The sequence below is a fragment of the Anabas testudineus genome, chromosome 18, assembly GCF_900324465.2.
Source record: "Anabas testudineus chromosome 18, fAnaTes1.2, whole genome shotgun sequence".
NCBI classification, from domain to species: domain Eukaryota; kingdom Metazoa; phylum Chordata; class Actinopteri; order Anabantiformes; family Anabantidae; genus Anabas; species Anabas testudineus.
The window spans coordinates 8,208,457-8,226,294 of NC_046627.1; the positions used below are offsets into that span (position 1 = coordinate 8,208,457).

The window sequence follows — 17,838 nt, forward strand, 5'->3', positions numbered from 1 at the left end:
TCACGTTAAAGTACTAGAATATTGCATATATGTACATGATACTGTGTAAAGAATATAAATACGGGGTATTTGGTTTAAAATGACAAACAAAAGGTGCCATATTCTAGCAAAATATGAACAGCATGAAAATATTGATACATAATGTTGATAATGATTAGTAGAAGTAGTGGATAGTAACTAAGTACATTTACCCAAGTACCCTATGCAGTACTTATATACAGTCTTAAGTTGCTATAGATGATATGTGTATGATATATATTCCAGAAGAAAATGCTTACTTTTTACAACACCACAGTTTTCAGACAGCTGTAGTTACTACTTACTTACGTATTTTCCAGACTTATTTTCTTGATGATAGAACATTTGCTGGTGCAGGATTTTGAGTCCAGGACTTCACATCACCCACCAGAGGGAGACAAAAAAACAGAAAAGTGAAACATCCAGCAGACGAAAACACTTCAGAGCCATATAGGAGCAGTCTGGGTTTCACAGTCTTCCTTATGTTTGAGGCTCCTTCAGCTGTATTTTCAGAAGTATGGCTGAAAATATCAGTTCACAAAATTACAAATAAAAATTTCCCTGTCACTAAACTCTGTCTCTGTCCTCACACTCACTACAGTCAAATAGCATCTTCTTCTCTGCTATTTGGACTGTTTTTTTTACCTGCAGTTATAAAGAAAATAACAGAAATAAGAGTAAATCAATGCAATAATATTGAGTTTTGAGTTTGAGAATTTTACAAATTCTTCATCAAAAAAATAAGAATTTGGAGGCACCATCCCAAAACCCTAAAGAAAAAATTACAACAAACGAGAGATTTTACATTTTTAAAATGTAGGGGGAAAAAAACAATTAACAAATATGTAAATAATGACTTCTTTTGTTGTTTTTTATTTTTAAGAACCGTCTTGTTTGTTGATTTGTTGTTTTCTCTGTCGTTGTGTTTTTCTGACTTGTTGCTTTTTGCACCTCATGGCCTCCGTACTCTACTGTATTAATATTCATAGATAAATTAAATAAACTCTATTGATGTAAAAAAATAAAAATGTTCCCTCTTGTTGCTAGGAGCGGCAGCCTCCCTCAGCGTGCGCTCTGATTGGCCCGCAGCGTGTCACCTCTGGCCAATCAGAGGCCAGAGCGTCCGCCATGAGAATCTATAATGTTTTTTTATCATCACTACTACAATTAATTATTAGTCCTACATTAATATGTGGACAGCTTTTTAGCATCTAGTTTCCTCCATAATGATCAGACTTCTTGCGTTAATGTTTTAATTTACACATTTTTATAAAAACGTGTATTTGTGACATAGTGAAGATTAAACAAAAAAGTTAGCATCAGCACTAATGTTGGGGACTAATAACAATAAAACTATGATGTGTTGAATATAATTTCTGTTTTTATCCTCACTGGTGCCAACGACAGACTGGTCCCATCCTGCAGGGGAGTCGGTGCCGTTACTGGCTCGTGGCTGTAATGGCGGGTGGGTCGAGTTAGAAATAAACAGGCACATTCAGGACTTCCAGTTTAGGAAATGTTATCTCAAAATAAAAGAGCTGTGGCATGTAAAACAGCGTTCAAACTCATCAGGGGTGGCATGTAACTAAGCTGTTAGTACTTTACATGTCTTAAATAAATTTCAATAATACATTGTAGATACATCTTCATTTACTTGTCTGTTCACTGTCACCATGTTGTGTGAATAATAGCTTTTTGAATTTAATTAAAGTGTCCATTATAAACATTATTCGTCAATCAGACATCAGAAATGACCATAGTAGATGTTTTTAAATCAAATCTCTTTACAAAGTTCAGTTTTCAGTGAATATAAGGCCTGTTTTAACATGGCACATGTGATTTCCTCAATTTTTTTTAGTGCATGCACAAATAGAACAATGAAAGTTCTAAGTTACCACAACGCTTTAAAGGGTGGTGTATTATACAGTATTGTCATTGCAAAAACATTAATTAAAGAAAAATATGCACAAACCTCACATAATAAAGTAACTTATTACTATATCCATACAATATTCATTCAAGCATTCTTCCCACACACTGCTCAGTTTACAGAAACATACAGAGGCCTCGTAGGATACGGCATATGTACAATAGTAGATCAAGTGGATTAAAAGTGGACTGTAATTTATTTCAGTGGCCTATAAAACAAACAGCCCACCAATCCCAGCCCTCAGCCCCCTGTGTCTCAGTGCAGCCTTAGAGATTTCCCTGCAATGTGAAAATTCGCCGAGGCTTTTATTTTGAAATCAGCCTACGCGACGTGACGGAAGTGAGCCGTGTCGTGCCGCGCTAGCTTGACGTGCCGCTGGTGCTGATGGCGGCGGGGCTGGCGGAGGGTCGCACCGAGGAGGGAGAGCGAGGAGGTGAGGAACCGGAGAGAGGAGGCCCCGGCGGTACCGGGCACCGACACACCGACAGACACACAGCGATCACACCGACGACAACAGCAGCGAGGCCCGCAGACGGACGCTGAGGAGGGTGGAGGTAACGGGGGGGTGTTTGTTAGCCTCCGGGGTTTTTACCGTTAACGGGAGCGCTTAAAACATAAATATACAAAATACTGCAGTCGGGTGGTGTACACAGGTTTGTGTATTATAAAACACACTGTGGATACATGTATTTAAAATGTAATTCAACATATGGCTTCTGTGTATATTTGTGTGTTGCGTTCACTGACCAAAAGCCATCATGTTTACCACTCTGCAAAGGCTGGCTGTCATTTCACCGGTGTGTGTGTGTGTGTGTGTGTGTGTGTGTGTGTGTGTGTGTGTGTGTGTGTGTGTGTGTGTGTGTGTGTGTGCAGCACTGCAGCATGCTGGCACAACTTGGCCCTGTAGGAAACTCTTTACAGACCATCCACCGTGTACTGCGAGTCCAGTTCAACTCTGACTGTGAATTCTTGTACATCCTTCACTGTGATGATTAATTTGGGTGTGAAGACCGTTTTTGGCACCTCCTCACTTAGGCCTGGTCCCTCAAAGAGATGTCTCAGGGTTAAGGCGTGGATTTAGGATTTAGGGTTACAGTCCATGAGCCAAGTTGATGATGAATCAGTGCAATAATGCTTTAATATGACTTGAACTCTTGGTAGGAATGCACCAATCCAAATCTTTCTCCAGTCTCCTTTTAAAAGATGACTTTAATACAATTTTGATGTTTTATTGTAAAGTCTAAATACAATTTTTAAATTAAAATGCTGGATCTTAACAAAAAGTATGTGAACTTCTAAGTTGCTAATTCATTTGAAGGAGAAATTAAAATCAGGTGTTTCAATCAGTAGGATGGCGATCAGACCGTGTCGTATTTAAAGAAGAGAAATCTTTGCCATCAAGGTCTGATCTTGACGACACTGGTTTGTAGAAGTGTGTCATGACTCAAACACTTTAGAAGAAGACCTGTTGATCCTCTTTAGGCTGGAAGGTTTTGCATTTTGGACCGTGATAGCCTCCATAGAAGTGGTCGACCAGCAAAGATCACACCAAGAGCAAAAAGGGTGTAGTAGCCTGAGAGGAATAAGAACCCCAAGAGTAACATCTAGGCAACTAAAGGCCTCCTCTGCAGTGGCTAATATCAGCACTAAACAACAGTGGTGTTCATGGCAGGAGGAAGCCACGACTGTCTAAACATTACTGTTGACATTTGCTTGAGGCCACAGGGATAAGCCAGAAGACTCCTGGAAGAATTTTCTGTGGGCAGATGAAACAAGAGTAAACTTTTTTTTTTTTTTTTACGAAGTATTTGGTTTAATGACAACCAAACGCTACATTCCACCATAAGTACTTTGTCCCATTTAGAAAAATGGTGGTGGCAGCGTCATGATATGGGCCTGCTTTTTGCCTCTGAACCAACATGATTGTTCAGAAAAATGTCAAAGTTATCCAACTGTGAAGTAAAAAAAAAGTTGATCATGCAGCAAGAAAACAACGCTAAATACTGTGTTATTACAGTATATATATATATATATGTAGTTAAAGCAGAAGAAATGTAATGTTTTGAAAAGGCTCAAAGAATCAAAGTCCTGGCCCAATTGAATTTCCTTTGATTTAGATTTGGGCAGAAATAGATACAATTCTAAAGAATTCACGTATTTCAGAAACTCTGAAGGAAAAATAAGGATCTAAAAGCTGAAATATGTGCAATAGACCAAAAAAAGTTAAAATATGTAAACAGACAATCAAATAAGAATAGAATAGGAATAGAAAGGTTACTGTATACATTGATGATCATACTATTGTGTAATACTCTGTACAATTGTACAAATGAGGTAGATAATCAGAAAAGGCTCTGCACTCAGGTGAAGGATTGTCCACCGTTGTTAATGAAATTGAATAGACATTGATTGATTTATTATTATGGATTAAAGCAGTTAAAATTAGTGTCATGTAGGCTGGAGCACCTGTCCATGGTGCGTCAGCTCTGGAAAAAAAACACATTAATTATGGTTGAAAGTCTGTGCTTCATAACTGTTAATGTGCTTCTGCCTGTAATGCAACAATATTAGCTATAGCTGCACAGAGTAACTTTATTCATGGTTGGATTATAAGAAGAGAGGTCACTGGCTATAGTCAGAAGACTGACATTGGCCCTTTTGCAATTATTTGGGGTCTTTTTTGGTAGTTTTGAGTTTTTTTGTGGTAATTTTATCTTTTTTGTGTCTTTTATTTGGTCATTCGTTGTATGTTTTAGTTAGTTTAGTTTTGTGTCTCCATTCGTTTTGGCTTGTTTTCTGTATTTTTCAGTTTAGTATGTTGGTATTGTTTTTTATTATTGTGTTATCCTTTTGGTCATTTCGTGTGTTAGGTAATTTTGTGTCTGTTTTTGTACAGTTTTATGTTGTTTTGAATCTCATCTGTATGTGGTAACTTTGCAACTCTTTCTGGTCTCTTTTATGTTGTGTGGTGTTTGTATGATAGGTTTGAGTATAATAGTTTTGTATTAATATTGGATTGTTATGTGTCTTTGGTCTTCTCCTATGTCTTTTTGGTTGTTTGGTTTGTTTGACGATGTTTGATGAAGTTTGTGTTGTTATGTTTCTGGTTTGGAAGTTTAGCACCATTTCTGATTTGTCTTTTTTGTTATTTGGTCTGTTTTACATGAGATTTAACAGAGAGAAGATGAAAATTAAAGTAAGCATGAGTGATTTCCTGTACAAATGTGCAGACTTAAAAAAATGAACCCTTTAAATGTCAGGCCAACAGAAGATGATGGTCCTCACAAATGAAGTACAAACATGCACGAGTGTGACATGTGAGAGGGAGCATTGTGTCGAGCTTGTGGTTTGAGCCGGAGCAGTGATGAATATCAAACAGGCCTGTAGTAGTGGACGTTTCATCTGCGTCTGACGTGCCATAGAGTAATTTGTGAGTAAGCTATTGTTTTTTTTTTCCTCTCTCTCTCTCTTGTTCTGTCCAGTTCAGGACCCCCTATTGCCTGTCATCCTGTCTCGCTCCACCAGCCAGCCCTCATACTACAGCTGCAGTATTTGTAGTAGTCAATTCCAGTATCCAGTACTGGTACTATGCTACCAGAAACATCAGAGTACTGCTGAGGTGCAACAGCCTTGAGGATACCAGCGCATTTTGGTGCAAACTCACTGGGAACAACAGCCACAGCACCAAAGCTCGATTTGCACAGGAACTTAAATTCAGATCCCTGAATCCTCCTGGTTTGTTGAAATTGTGCTGGTTATGAGCTTAGGAGCTGTTTATCAGAGGAATGACTGAAACTACCAGACTAGCAGCTGCTTTACTGTAAAAATCCTTTCAGTTGCTCTGAAGATGTAGACTAGCTTCATTTGGAAGGTACTTGCAGGTAGCAGCTAACAGCTAGCACTGGAAACTGAACACCTTCATTCTTTAGAAGTAAAATTCAGTGAAAAAAATAAATCACCTAAAAATGTAGTAGAAGTCCAACTAGGATCACGTGTTCAGCGGCCAACGGCTAGTTAGAGGCTAGTGGTGAGTTGGTAACGGTGGCGTGGGGCTAAGTCCGGGCAGAGCGGGGGTGCGATGGAGTACCACTCCGGTGGCAGCCTGCCCCTGCTGGGGAGACCGCGGTACTGCCCTGGGGCCAACGCAAACGGAGGATACCTGTGTGAGACGGGACACTGCTGTGGAGAAACCGGCTGCTGCACCTACTACTACGAACTCTGGTGTAAGTTGATTTTACTCTGCTGTATGAGTTTCATGCGCGTATAGTTAGGGCCCTAATTGTAGTTTGGTATGCAGAATTTAATCAAACTCTCTAATTATCGTTAGTACTGGAAGGACTGAGTGAACTGAGGACAGAGTTTAATTGCTATAAATGAACTCCAAGTGTTGGTTTTTGGTTGAGATTTTGTGGTTTAGGTTCAAGTTTAAGATTCATCTTTATTGCCACTGTAAAAAACAGGATTACAGTGAAATGCAGAACAAGATGAGTTTAGACGAAACAGTTAAAATGTATCTAATATATTACAGTTGCTTGTTCTTAGATGCTTTGATAGTTCAAGCGAAGTGAGAAAATCAGTCTCAAACATTATCCAGTCTTCAGTGTTTACCCTACATGCATTTAGTAGTGGAACTGTGCCAACAAGCTAAAATTTCACATGGTTCATTAATATTCACATAACACAGTGGAGGATCTGGGGGTGAGAGTATTAAAAATGTTTTATATCAGAACAACTAAAAGCTGTGATTGGGCTTGAAAAACACTGGAGTTAGGATACAGGGTTTTCTCTGAACATGTGCATTTGTTGACTGCACGTTTTATCACTTTATTAAATGAGGGTGAGGGCGTCTGCAACTGTTTAATATGGAGTCTGAAAGAGATTAGTGGACTAAAATGCCCTTCAGATATTACAATTTAATTTATTTAATTGACACTTTTTTGTTACAGTGTTAAATGCAGGTAAGTAGTGAACAAATGTGACGTTATAAAGAGAAAACATCCACAATGACATTAATAAGCAGAAACATCACAGAAACAACAGGACAGGTGAAATGTGTACTGTTTGATTGTATCTGTGTGTGTGTGTGTGTGTGTGTGTGTGTGTGTGTGTGTGTGTGTGTGTGTGTGTGTGCGCGTGTTCAGGGTTCTGGCTGCTGTGGACCGTCCTCATCCTGTTCAGTTGCTGCTGTGCCTACAGACACCGTCGAGCCAAACTGAGAGTCCAGCAGCAGCAGAGGCAGAGAGAGATCAGCCTGCTTGCCTATCACGGAGCCAACTCCTACCCCTCCTCCATGCTGGACCTCAGTAAGACACATGCCTGTTTGTTAGTCTGAGAGCTGCTTTTAAACTCTCAGCATCAAGACAATGAAGCCAGCTTTGTTTTGTTTTTTGTGATTGACGCTTGTCTGATGAGTGCCTTTCTATTCCGTGGCTTTGACAACTCAGTGGAAATTTACAGCTTGACATGAGTTTGCCTTAAAGGGGAACTACGCTAATTTTCAGAGGTAGAACATGTGAAAATAGGGGTTTATTTTCAGTTGGAAGTAGGAGTTCAAAACATTAACACTTTCAGACATTAATAAAGTTACATATTGAATTTACTGGATTCTCAATCTTGCTCCAATCATGTTATTTGTTTTAGGTTTCCTGGCATCTCTAAAGCTGCCATCATATGAGGAAGTGGCGGCTCAGCCTTCCACTCCTCCTCCCCCCTACAGCTCCGTGTTCACCACCCCACGATACCCACAGCCCCCCCGTGCCACTGACCCCCACCTACTCACGCAGCACGACCCGCTGCTGCACCGGCCGCTCAGTGATGGTCCCTCCTCCCTCAGCTCGGACAACAGGTAACACTGCTGCCAAAAGTACTGCAACAATACAGCAAAAGAAGAAGCAATAGTACTAGAAAATCTTACTGATGATAAAAAGGTCTGGTTCAATATTTGCTGGTCTGACTTTTTTTGAAATTTATACCTCATGTGTTATGTGTCTTTCCTTTAGCTCCAGTTGTTCCTGTGATTCCTGCTGCCCGTCCTCTCCATGCAGCTCCTCCCTATCAGCACCTGTCACCTATGAGACAGACACAAGCCACGCCTCCACACCCAGTGAGGCCACGCCCCTCACTCTTGATGTCACCATGGAGACCATCGCTGCCGCCGCTACCTGCTTGGAGGTAACGGAGACACGATTTCCTTCTGAGAGGGTGGTTCCCACAGTGGCTGTTGACATCGGTGATACAGATGCTGCCGGAGCACAGGAACCTGTTGCCACGGATTCTTTGGCTCCCAACCAGACTGTTACTGTTGCCGTTGTTACCAGGGCGGCCTCACCTCAGTCTCTGTCCTCTCCTGGTAGTGATGTGGCATTACCTGTTGGAACTACATCTCCCATAAAGCAACAACTCGACCTAGCACCGTGTACCCCAATAGTCAGCATCTGTAGCCTGAGTACACATCCTAATCCAAATGTTCTTGACCTAACACTCCCCTCCATCCATATTATAAGCACAGATGGCCCGGATGAGGGCCCCAAAACTAGCCCCACCCACAAAAACACTTCAGGCCACTCTACCCCAACAGCTAGCACTTCTGACAGCCCTACAGCCACCAAACCCCTAGAAACCTTCAATTTAGGAAGGACTTTTGATAAAGCCACTATTCCTAAGAGCCCAGTCTCAATACCAGCCCTGGATGGTGGAAGAACTTTGACCCTGATAACAGACTCTTCTAGTCTGACAACTTGTGACCTGAATCCTAGCCTAGTGCCAATCCCAGCATCTTCAAACCTTATCCAAACTCCGATCAAAGGAACGGCCCAAGGTCTAGAACCAGTATCCACAAACCTTATCCCCTTACCAGGCCCAGTACTTACAGACATTACCCAAACTTCACAGAGAGAAGTTCTGGGCACGGTACCTACACACTTAAGACAAGGTCCAAAACCAGAACTAGAACCAGCACCAACAACTCTTACCTTAGTGCCACAGCCACAGTCTAAAACCACCCATGTTCAAGATTTCACACTTGACCCTGTTCTAACACAAAAGCCTGATCTTACTATAGCTACAGATGTAGCACCCACTTCATCTACATTAGCCCAGTGCCAGAACCCAGAACTTTCACCTGGATCAGCTGTAGTCCTGGTTCCTGCCAGCCCAAGGTCAAGCTTAATAGAGCACCCAGGAGCTATTGTTGGATCTAGCCTAGATCCTGTCACAGTACAAGCCAATTCAGGTCCTTCTCAGGTCCTGTCTCATTTGTCAGAGTTAGACCTTATCAGTCCATTACCTTCAGATGCCAAGGTCTCTTTTAGTTTTGGTTCTGGTTCTGCTGTTGCCCCAGTGCTAAATTTCCCTACACCTGCAACCTCCTCCTCTTCTTCCTGTCCAGCCATAAACATAGAGTCTGAAACTTCTCTTGCTCCTTCTCAGTCGCCTCTTTCAGCCCTCTCCCCATCCTCACCACCATGCCATCCATCTCCTCCTTCCCTCCCCTCCCCTTCAGCACTGTCTTCCTCTTCCCTTCCTGCCCCAGCTTTACTTTTGGATCCCCTCACTGCTCTGCACCAGTCTGACAAAGGTGGATCTTCTTCTGGCCACGCTTCCTCACTCTCCCCCTCACCTCGTGCCACTCAGTCACCTCCAAAACAGACTCTCTTCTCCCCTTGCGTGGATGTCTTTGAACCAGGACCTCCAAACTGGGATGATGGAGAGGAGGAGCAGGAGGAGGTCAATGATGATGACGAAGATGAGGACATGGGAGCTGATGAGAGCCAATATAGACATCGTCGGCTGACTGGTGATTCTGGAATCGAGGTGTGCAGGTGTCGGGTGAAGGAGGAGGATGAAGAGGAGGAGGAGGAGGAAGATGGAAGGAAGGAGAATGGTAGGAAAGGAGGTGGAGGGGAGAAGGGTAACACTGATCTCCATGACAGTGTGGACTGCCCAGCCAGAGGTCAGATAACCACAGGGGAAGGACTTACACTGTGTAACTCCACCTCCACTACGCCAACGTCTGACGACAGCGGCAAAGTCGTCATTGTCATGGAAACGGTGTGAATTGTCAGGAAGAGTGCATCAACCCGTTCGTCATCCAAACAAGGGATGAATAGAAAGCTAATTATGGCATCAACCCTTAAAAAAGCTTCTGGAGATGATTCTGTAGCAAAGGGAGGTTCTGGATGCAGATGCTGAGTGATTGGTTACGTCACATTAATAAAAGTTGCTTGTTCAGCAGCTGTTAGTCAGACCAACACAGGTATCAGATAGTTGATAGACATTCAGAAGGAAGCAGTAGATCATAGCAACATTGTTTACTGAACTCTGATTCGGATTTATAATGACCTGTGGTTTGGAAGTGTACACAGGAGGAGAGGCATTTGTTTATTGAGCTATTTGTAAAATCTCAAGACAAATTAGGAGTCCCCATTTTGTAGATTACATCATAATCACAATATTAAAACGAAAACATTCCTTTTCCATTATTTATGAGAAACACTGTATGTTGACAGCAGCCATGCAGGAAGTCGGATTGTGGAACTGTTACCACTCCAAGACAGACCTGATTGAGTAATCAGTTGGGGGTGAAAAGGTTAGGGTCAAAATTAGGCAGAATCTCTACAGCGCTCCCGGCTTTAGTGACTTAGCTTTACCTTTCAGAACACTATGAATGAGCTTTTAAGATCTTAAAAACAATTTGGATCAATTCCTTTCCTCATGCAACAGTTATTATAAATGCCTGTCTTACGTACTTGGGGGTGGAGTGTAAAAGAAATGGGTCCTCATCCGGCAGAGAAGCTCTAATGTTAGAAGTTGTAATATAGGTTTATCTATAAGTATTTACAGCGCTCAACTTTTTCGACATTTTATTATGTTACAGCCTTATTCCAAAATTTATTAAATTCGTTATTTTCCTCAGAATTCTATAAGTATTCACAGCCTTTGCCATAACACTCAAAATTGACCTTTGGTGAATCCTGTTTCCATCAAAGAGCTCCAGCGTTTCTTTGTGTAGAGAAAGCCTTCCAGAAGGACAACCATCTCTGTGTGGTACAGTTATAGTAGACTGGCCAGATGGAAACCACTCTTCAGTAAACACTTGCCAAAAGTCACCTGGGGACTCTGATGAAACAAACATTGAACTTTTTGGATGAAACCAGGCACCGCTCAGCACGTGACCAATACCATCTCTACAGTGAAGCCTGGCATGGAGATGTTTTTCAGCATCAGGAACTGGGAGACTAGTCAGGATTTAGGAAAAGATAAATGCAGCAATGTACAGAGACATCCTTGATGAAAACCTGTTCCAGTACGCTCTGGACCTTAGACTGGGGCGACAGTCCATCTTTCAACAGGAAAACGACTCTAAGCACACAGCCAAGATAACAAAGGAGTAGCTATGGGACAACTCTATGAATGTCCTTGAGTGGTCCAGCCAGAGCCCAGACTTGAACCTGATTGAATATCACTGATAGGTCTGAAAATGGCTGTGCACCGATGCTCACAATCCAACCGTCAGGTTGGTAAAGAGAAATAGGAAAAACTGCCCAAAAATAGGTGCCAAGCTTTTAGCATCATACTCAACAAGACTTGAGGCTGTAATTGGTGCTAAAGGTGCTTCAACAAAGTATTGAGCAAAGGCTGTGATTACTTATGCACATGAATCAGTTTAACATATATTGGGTATTTTTGTTGAACTTTGAGTAAAATAATGAATTTAATCCATTTTAGAATAAGGCTGTGACATGAAAAAATGTGGAAAATGTTAAGCGCAGTGAAAACGTTCTGGATGCATTGTAGTATTAGAGAAATCAAGGGACGTAACACATCCTACTTACACATGATCCCACCCAATTACTTGCATTCACAATTCCACAACATTGCTTATGGTCAGATATTCACATAGTACCCTTAACCTGAATTACCAGTAATTATACACCTATCAGCAGGTTTGTTTTCCATGACATACATGGTAGCGTGCAAATGTAGCTCCCATTGTCTTCTGTATGTTGCTTTCAACCAGATTTAAACATCAACACACTAGTTGGTAGCTTAACTGTAGCTATGCCGAGTTACCTAACAAGCTAAGCTTTCCATACGCAAAATTAGTTCCCAATCACAATAAGGTAAAAATTGACCATCAGTCATGTTTAATTATCTGTTATCAGCTTGAAATAGCATTCACATCAAGATCAGCACCCAGCTTAGGTTTATGGCAACAAAAACTACCTGCCTTTTTTTGGCACGAACAACCTGTTGACATTCACATCTGGTAGCTGCACAGTACAACCACAGTCCACCCTGTAGGCCAACGAGTGTTGAAATAATGCTATATTGACCATCAACAACGTTTTTAACACTCCAGCGACCTGTTCTGCAGTCATACAAAGCATTTACTGGTGCATTGATGTGAATGCATCACATAAAGACTGCAAACATGCTTGCTGTGGGTTGCGTTAGTCTTTCAACAGCAATGGCACCATCTTTCTTATGTCTGCTACCATTGAGAAAAGAACAACTTTAAATAGTTGAACATTTAACAGGAGTCACATCACCCAAGACACTCACTTGTCTCGGGTTATGACGGAGGCCTGGAAACATGCCGGGGACAAATGGGCTGTCTTGGAAATGAAGGGAGACAGATGTAGGAGGATGATTCACTCTGACTGACAGAGGGAAGACTGATTCATTCATTAGAGGGGACATTTTGGTGAAGAAGTCTGTCAGGAAAGCGGAATTAGGTGGGTAGTTTATAAAATAGGAGGGATAGTTCCTCACATTTGATGTGTTTAACTTGATCCTGCATGAAAAGTTTCAGGGTGGAGGGATCAGTTGGTTTCCTGTGCGTTGGCCTATCAGAGGAGAAAAGCTTTTACATAAGCAGAAATAAACAATGGGCACTTTTAGAAAGAAACAAAGCACCAAACAGAGACTGGATCACGTCATCGTTCTTGTCTTTGTGTTTTTCTCTGAATTTGAGGTCAACATGTTGCAGACAGCACACAAACTACTTACAGTCTACACTCGGAAATCTTCCTTTCACACTTTACATCTCTCAATTCAGACAGATCTCCTTCTGTAGTATCCAGAATTCCTAATTCCACTTGTTACAGAATGAATTTACAAAATCCTACAACATTCAACAAATTAGTCAAACTATTCCAGGGTAATCCTGTTAAAGAATTGGGAAGCCAAGTCATTTACGGCTTATTTTTAGAATATTGTTGTGACATATTGATGTTTCGTACGCTGTCAGATTGATAGGCGTGGCAATATTGATATTTAGTGAGAGAAAGACTTAAAAGGTAGAGTATATTTTGTCAATGACATTTGTATAGTACATGCTCATATATTTCTAACCACTATTAGTGATGATCTGAAATTAGTGAAGAGCAATATTTTCATCAGCAAGAGTCTGTATGTAAATAATCCCCCCATAAACATAGAAAGGTCCTTCAGGACGGGTTGATATCAAAGCAATGCATTGTCATTGTTGGGTAAAAATATTGTTGGTGCAGTTTAGTTGATTATCGTGTTCTCTTTTAGGCTTGGGCAATTTCTACGCAACTTTAATCGATGAAAATATGTTTAAAAAAATGCATAGGAGTCAAGTTTTTTTGTAAACAAATACGATAGAAAGGTGTGGTACAGATTTTAAAATGACATAGGTCATTTCGAACACGCTTCACAGATTCATCATACATTTGTTATACTTTTAACTGTGTCAGTGTAGAAACACAAGTCAAAATAAACACGTCCATTGAACTTTTGTAAAAGATTTTTTATTCCATTATATTCAACTGCTTTACAAATAACACATCACACTATTGCAGCAAGACACTGTCTCGCTTTCTCTCAGTGGGACAAAAAATTGAACAAAGTTGGTTTGACTGTTTGCTTTTCTTACCCCTGTTGCCACAAAGTGCACTTGTTTTTGCAGGCTGTCATGTAATCAGTGTTAGAAAGTTTCACAAATGTGTGTTGGACATTTGAGCGTGTTGGAAAAGACACCAGAGAGTAAAATGTGACCTTTTGGCACCAAGAGAAAGCGTGTGTCATCAGTTTGTACCAGCAGATGATTGCTTGAACTGTGATTGTTCAGGGTCTTAAGCCCCATTCAGACTGGATTTATGTGTTCTAGGGGAGGTGCGGTGATTATTCCATTACCTGCTGCGGTCAGTGTTTTTAATCCTCTCTGGAGTTACTGCATGTGGGTAACATTTCACCTCTACTCTTGAAATAATTACAGCCATTACCTACTGTTTTTCTCCTGTAATTTAAATTCCATTTCAAGTCAACATGCTTTTAAACATTTGGCAAATTGGTGCCATTAAAAGTAGCTGAATCTCAGCAGTTCTTGTTTGCAGTGGACCCATGGATGTTTAGACAACTTATTACTGGATAACTCAGATACTGAAGAAAACTTAATAACCTGATTCTGAAGCACCATTTACATCCTAATTCATAGATATTGCACTTTTTCAAGACGATGTTCTTGTGAAGTCATAAAATGTTATTCTGTGGTTTCATTATGGATAACATTCTGTGTGGAACCATGAATTATATTACAGAGGAGCACAGTGAATATTTACTGTAATTACCCACCTGCCCTCTGTAATGGTAATGTCATCTGCATGGGGCTTTGGAAAGTAAAGACACAGGAGCTTAAGGTAATTTTATTTTAGAAGGAAACTGATGCTCTTAATTTCCTGTGTGATTACGTTAAGCGCTGTGGTGCAGTGGCCAACTGATGATTGTTTCAGTCATCTGTATCATTAAGTCAGCTTTCCCGAATGGAAAGACCATGAGTCTTGATGTCTGACCCTTAAACCCTGAGTCCATGCTGCATTACAACACGGACTTCACATACTTCACTTCACATTTGTTGCAAAAGCTGATGGGTACCCACAGCAGTGCCCATGATGGACAAACTGCTGGAGTTGGACTTCATTATCACAAAAGCAATGTCCTGCCATGGAAAGGACATCACAGTTTCAACGTCAAACTGACTGACCCCTGCGTGTATTCTGGATTGCCAGAAGTCTTTGTAGTCAGTTTGGAAACCAACATGCACGGGAGTGGATTTAAACACGGATGGATGAAAATTACCTAAGCTTTTGTTTTTTGTAAACCTCTGTGGGTAAATTCATAGACACGAGGAATCTGGTTTTGACCCAATCTGGACTCTGGTGAGCTCAAGCAGATTCTCTGATGATGCCTTGTCATAGACTGAGTCCAAACACAAGACCTTGATCGATCCAATACAGGCTAAATTTGTGCCTGTGGACTGGGACTGAGGATGAAAAGTATGTAGAGGCCGAAGGACCACCTCTCGAAAGCTCAAGGGTGACACAGAGCCGTTGATGTTGTGGTTGATGTTGTGGTCGATGGTGTTTTTTTGTTTACCTGAACTAATAAGGTTATATATCTCCATGGTTACCGAGTGCCATTTCTACTTGACAGCTGTTACTACTTAGCATTAGATAGAGCTGTTCTCGCTCTGTGTGGGTGTGGACTTTAGACCAGAATGATTGGAGATATGTTGTCTGAAATCTGTCTGTACTTTGGGTTCTGAAAGCTTCTGCAGCTGTAAGATCAGCCTCATAAAGAGAAATACCACTGGTTTTAATGTGACTTTTGTCATTTCAGTAAAGATTTTAATCTACATGTACTCACAGTACCAGGAGAGTGTTGTCATTGCCTTGAAGGACCAATAGAAAGCTACATCTGTTAGAGCTCATGGGAAATGATATTTGTTAAAGGACACTATAAACAGAAATACTGAATAAATAACATAAGACAATCTTTTAGAAAAATACCATAAGTATTTGTTTAAATTACTGGAAAATTGAATTTTCACTTTGGCTGTCATTACTATAAAACTAAATACCATGGTTAATTATTCTGCTTCTTCTCTGGAGACATCAACAAGTACAATAAACCGCACCAGCATTGTCAGGCTTAAATTCAACTCTTCAGGTACTGTGAATTTATTAATGGGTAAAATCTTCAACTGAATGACCCATAAAAGAGTGAACTCTAAACATGAGACTGATGTTAGGGCGAAGCCAAGCTTTGGAAACCTCACATTTGTTTGTTTTTATTTTGAGTTCAACCAAGACTAGTTTTCATCAGTGGACGAAAACATTTAAATATAGAAGAGTTCATAAAAGAGTTCTGCACTGACTGGGTTCACATTATCAGGTCAGATTTGGTTTTAACCTAAAATCGACTTAAGTATAATTCAGTAAAACCTTTGAAATAGACTACTTCTAAATCCTCAGATTACCTTGATGATTCCTAAAATAAACATGAACCTATACAAGAATAAATACATTAAACAACACAGTGTGCAAAAACAACCTCCATGCAGTTTCTCACCTAGTAACAAAGATGCAGAGAGAGATTTGGGTATTTTTCTGTAATGTCACCATCGAATCGTTGGTGAGACACGAACGAAGTGGAAGTTGCAGATATTTATTTCAGTTTGGGAGAAGTTCTGACACATTATCATAGCAGCTGCTGTTTTCCACCTTTTGTCGTGTAAATAACAACTTCTCAAGTTCTGGTAACGGTTGCTAATAGTGTGTCCCACTGCAGGTACCCAAGCCATAAATAGATATGATCGTTAGATCATCCTGCAGGAGCTATACAACACATACAGTAGATGTTTCATGCTTTTTTGGACCAGTTAGTCCTTCATATGTCTCTATAGATTCTCAGTCACTCCGGTTATGGTATTTCCAGAAGTGCTGTTTGTTGGCAGCTGGATTGCTTGAAGTTATTAAAGGTATTTAACCTCTCAGAAACCTCTATTACTAATTATGGACAATTCATTCTTTCTGCTTGGCCATTGGGTCTTTTACACACGTGGAACTGCTTTACGAGGACAGTTTCAAGGATGTAAGTATTCATGTATGATTTCAAGGATGATAAGCCATACAGACATGAAACATCCATTCTAATAATCTAAATGTGGCCAAACCTAATTGTTTCGATAACGAGAGGTGAAATGTCTTCAAGAATCTAAAGCAAATCCAGGTGCCATCCAATGCACTTGTGAAAGCACATGAACCTCAGTTATGAGCACACGGCTGAGAAAACGATAAGCAGACAAAAGACTATTTTTATTTTGAGGTAAGCTTCCTAATTAAATGTGAAAATGTTTACTTTTATTCAGAAACCCAGCATAAGGATAAGAGTCAACTTACAACTAAATCCTAAAACGTGTTGTAGTTTGTTCAAATCCAAACTCTACTTTGATCATGATTAAATAAGAAACTTGCCTTGTAAAGTCTACTAAAATCAAACTCTACAATTATTCTGCTAAAATTTATTTCTGATGTTATTTTTACTAATTTTATTGCTGACACCTGGATTAATAAAGTCTTACTTTACATTACATTAAAACCAGCACTGACTCTGACATGTGAACCCAGTCAAAGATTTGGACAATTCTAAATTTTAGAAAACCATAAACTTTTAATCAATCTCTGCTTTTTCAGTTATGAGTTTGGAAGCAACTCCGCCTGTGGTGTATTTGACAAAATTATTTAATTTACCAAAACTTCCCTCAATCTAAAGGATGTTTTTTCTCTTCCTGTCATCTCTTCTCTTCTGTCCTTCCTGTTTGCATGACGTTTCTGTCGGAGGAGTTGAAGGAAGAAGAGATTAGTCTTTGAAATCTGTTACTATTATGATAACAATGCTAATTATTAGTAATACTAAATTAGTGTGTATGTGTGTGCGTGCGTGTGTGTGTGTGTGACCTAACTAAACCAGCCTGTTCTAAACGTGTGTGAAGATATACAATAAAATAAAACTGTCAGATCTAAAACTAAGTTTGTTTTGTCAGCAGAGCCACATTCATCCAACTGGAGCCGATAATAAAAATA

General features: G+C 40.3%; 1 protein-coding gene across 2 annotated transcripts; it reads left to right on the forward strand.

The window, feature by feature from the left end:
* The first annotated feature begins 2,327 nt into the window (after positions 1–2,327).
* LOC113168223 (mucin-5AC-like) lies at positions 2,328–17,830 on the forward strand. 2 transcript variants are annotated; one of them, XM_026369217.1, is made up of 5 exons: positions 2,328–2,502; positions 5,431–6,171; positions 7,090–7,251; positions 7,589–7,793; positions 7,948–17,830. In XM_026369217.1, exons 2-5 carry the CDS (start codon positions 6,027–6,029, stop codon positions 10,001–10,003), a joined length of 2,568 nt encoding a protein of 855 aa, XP_026225002.1. In that variant the 5' UTR covers positions 2,328–2,502; positions 5,431–6,026; the 3' UTR covers positions 10,004–17,830. The 2 variants fall into 2 exon arrangements, with proteins under 2 accessions (XP_026225002.1, XP_026225003.1); XM_026369218.1 differs by having other exon boundaries at positions 5,436–6,171.
* The last annotated feature ends 8 nt before the right edge of the window (positions 17,831–17,838 follow it).

Bases quoted from the DNA above. Each gene is read 5' to 3' on its own strand.
- LOC113168223 (XM_026369217.1), top strand. From the start codon at position 6,027: ATGGAGTACCACTCCGGTGGCAGCCTGCCCCTGCTGGGGAGACCGCGG. The intron at 6,172-7,089 runs GTAAGTTGATTT...GCGCGTGTTCAG, and splicing joins CTACTACTACGAACTCTGGT to GGTTCTGGCTGCTGTGGACC. The intron at 7,252-7,588 runs GTAAGACACATG...TATTTGTTTTAG, and splicing joins CTCCTCCATGCTGGACCTCA to GTTTCCTGGCATCTCTAAAG.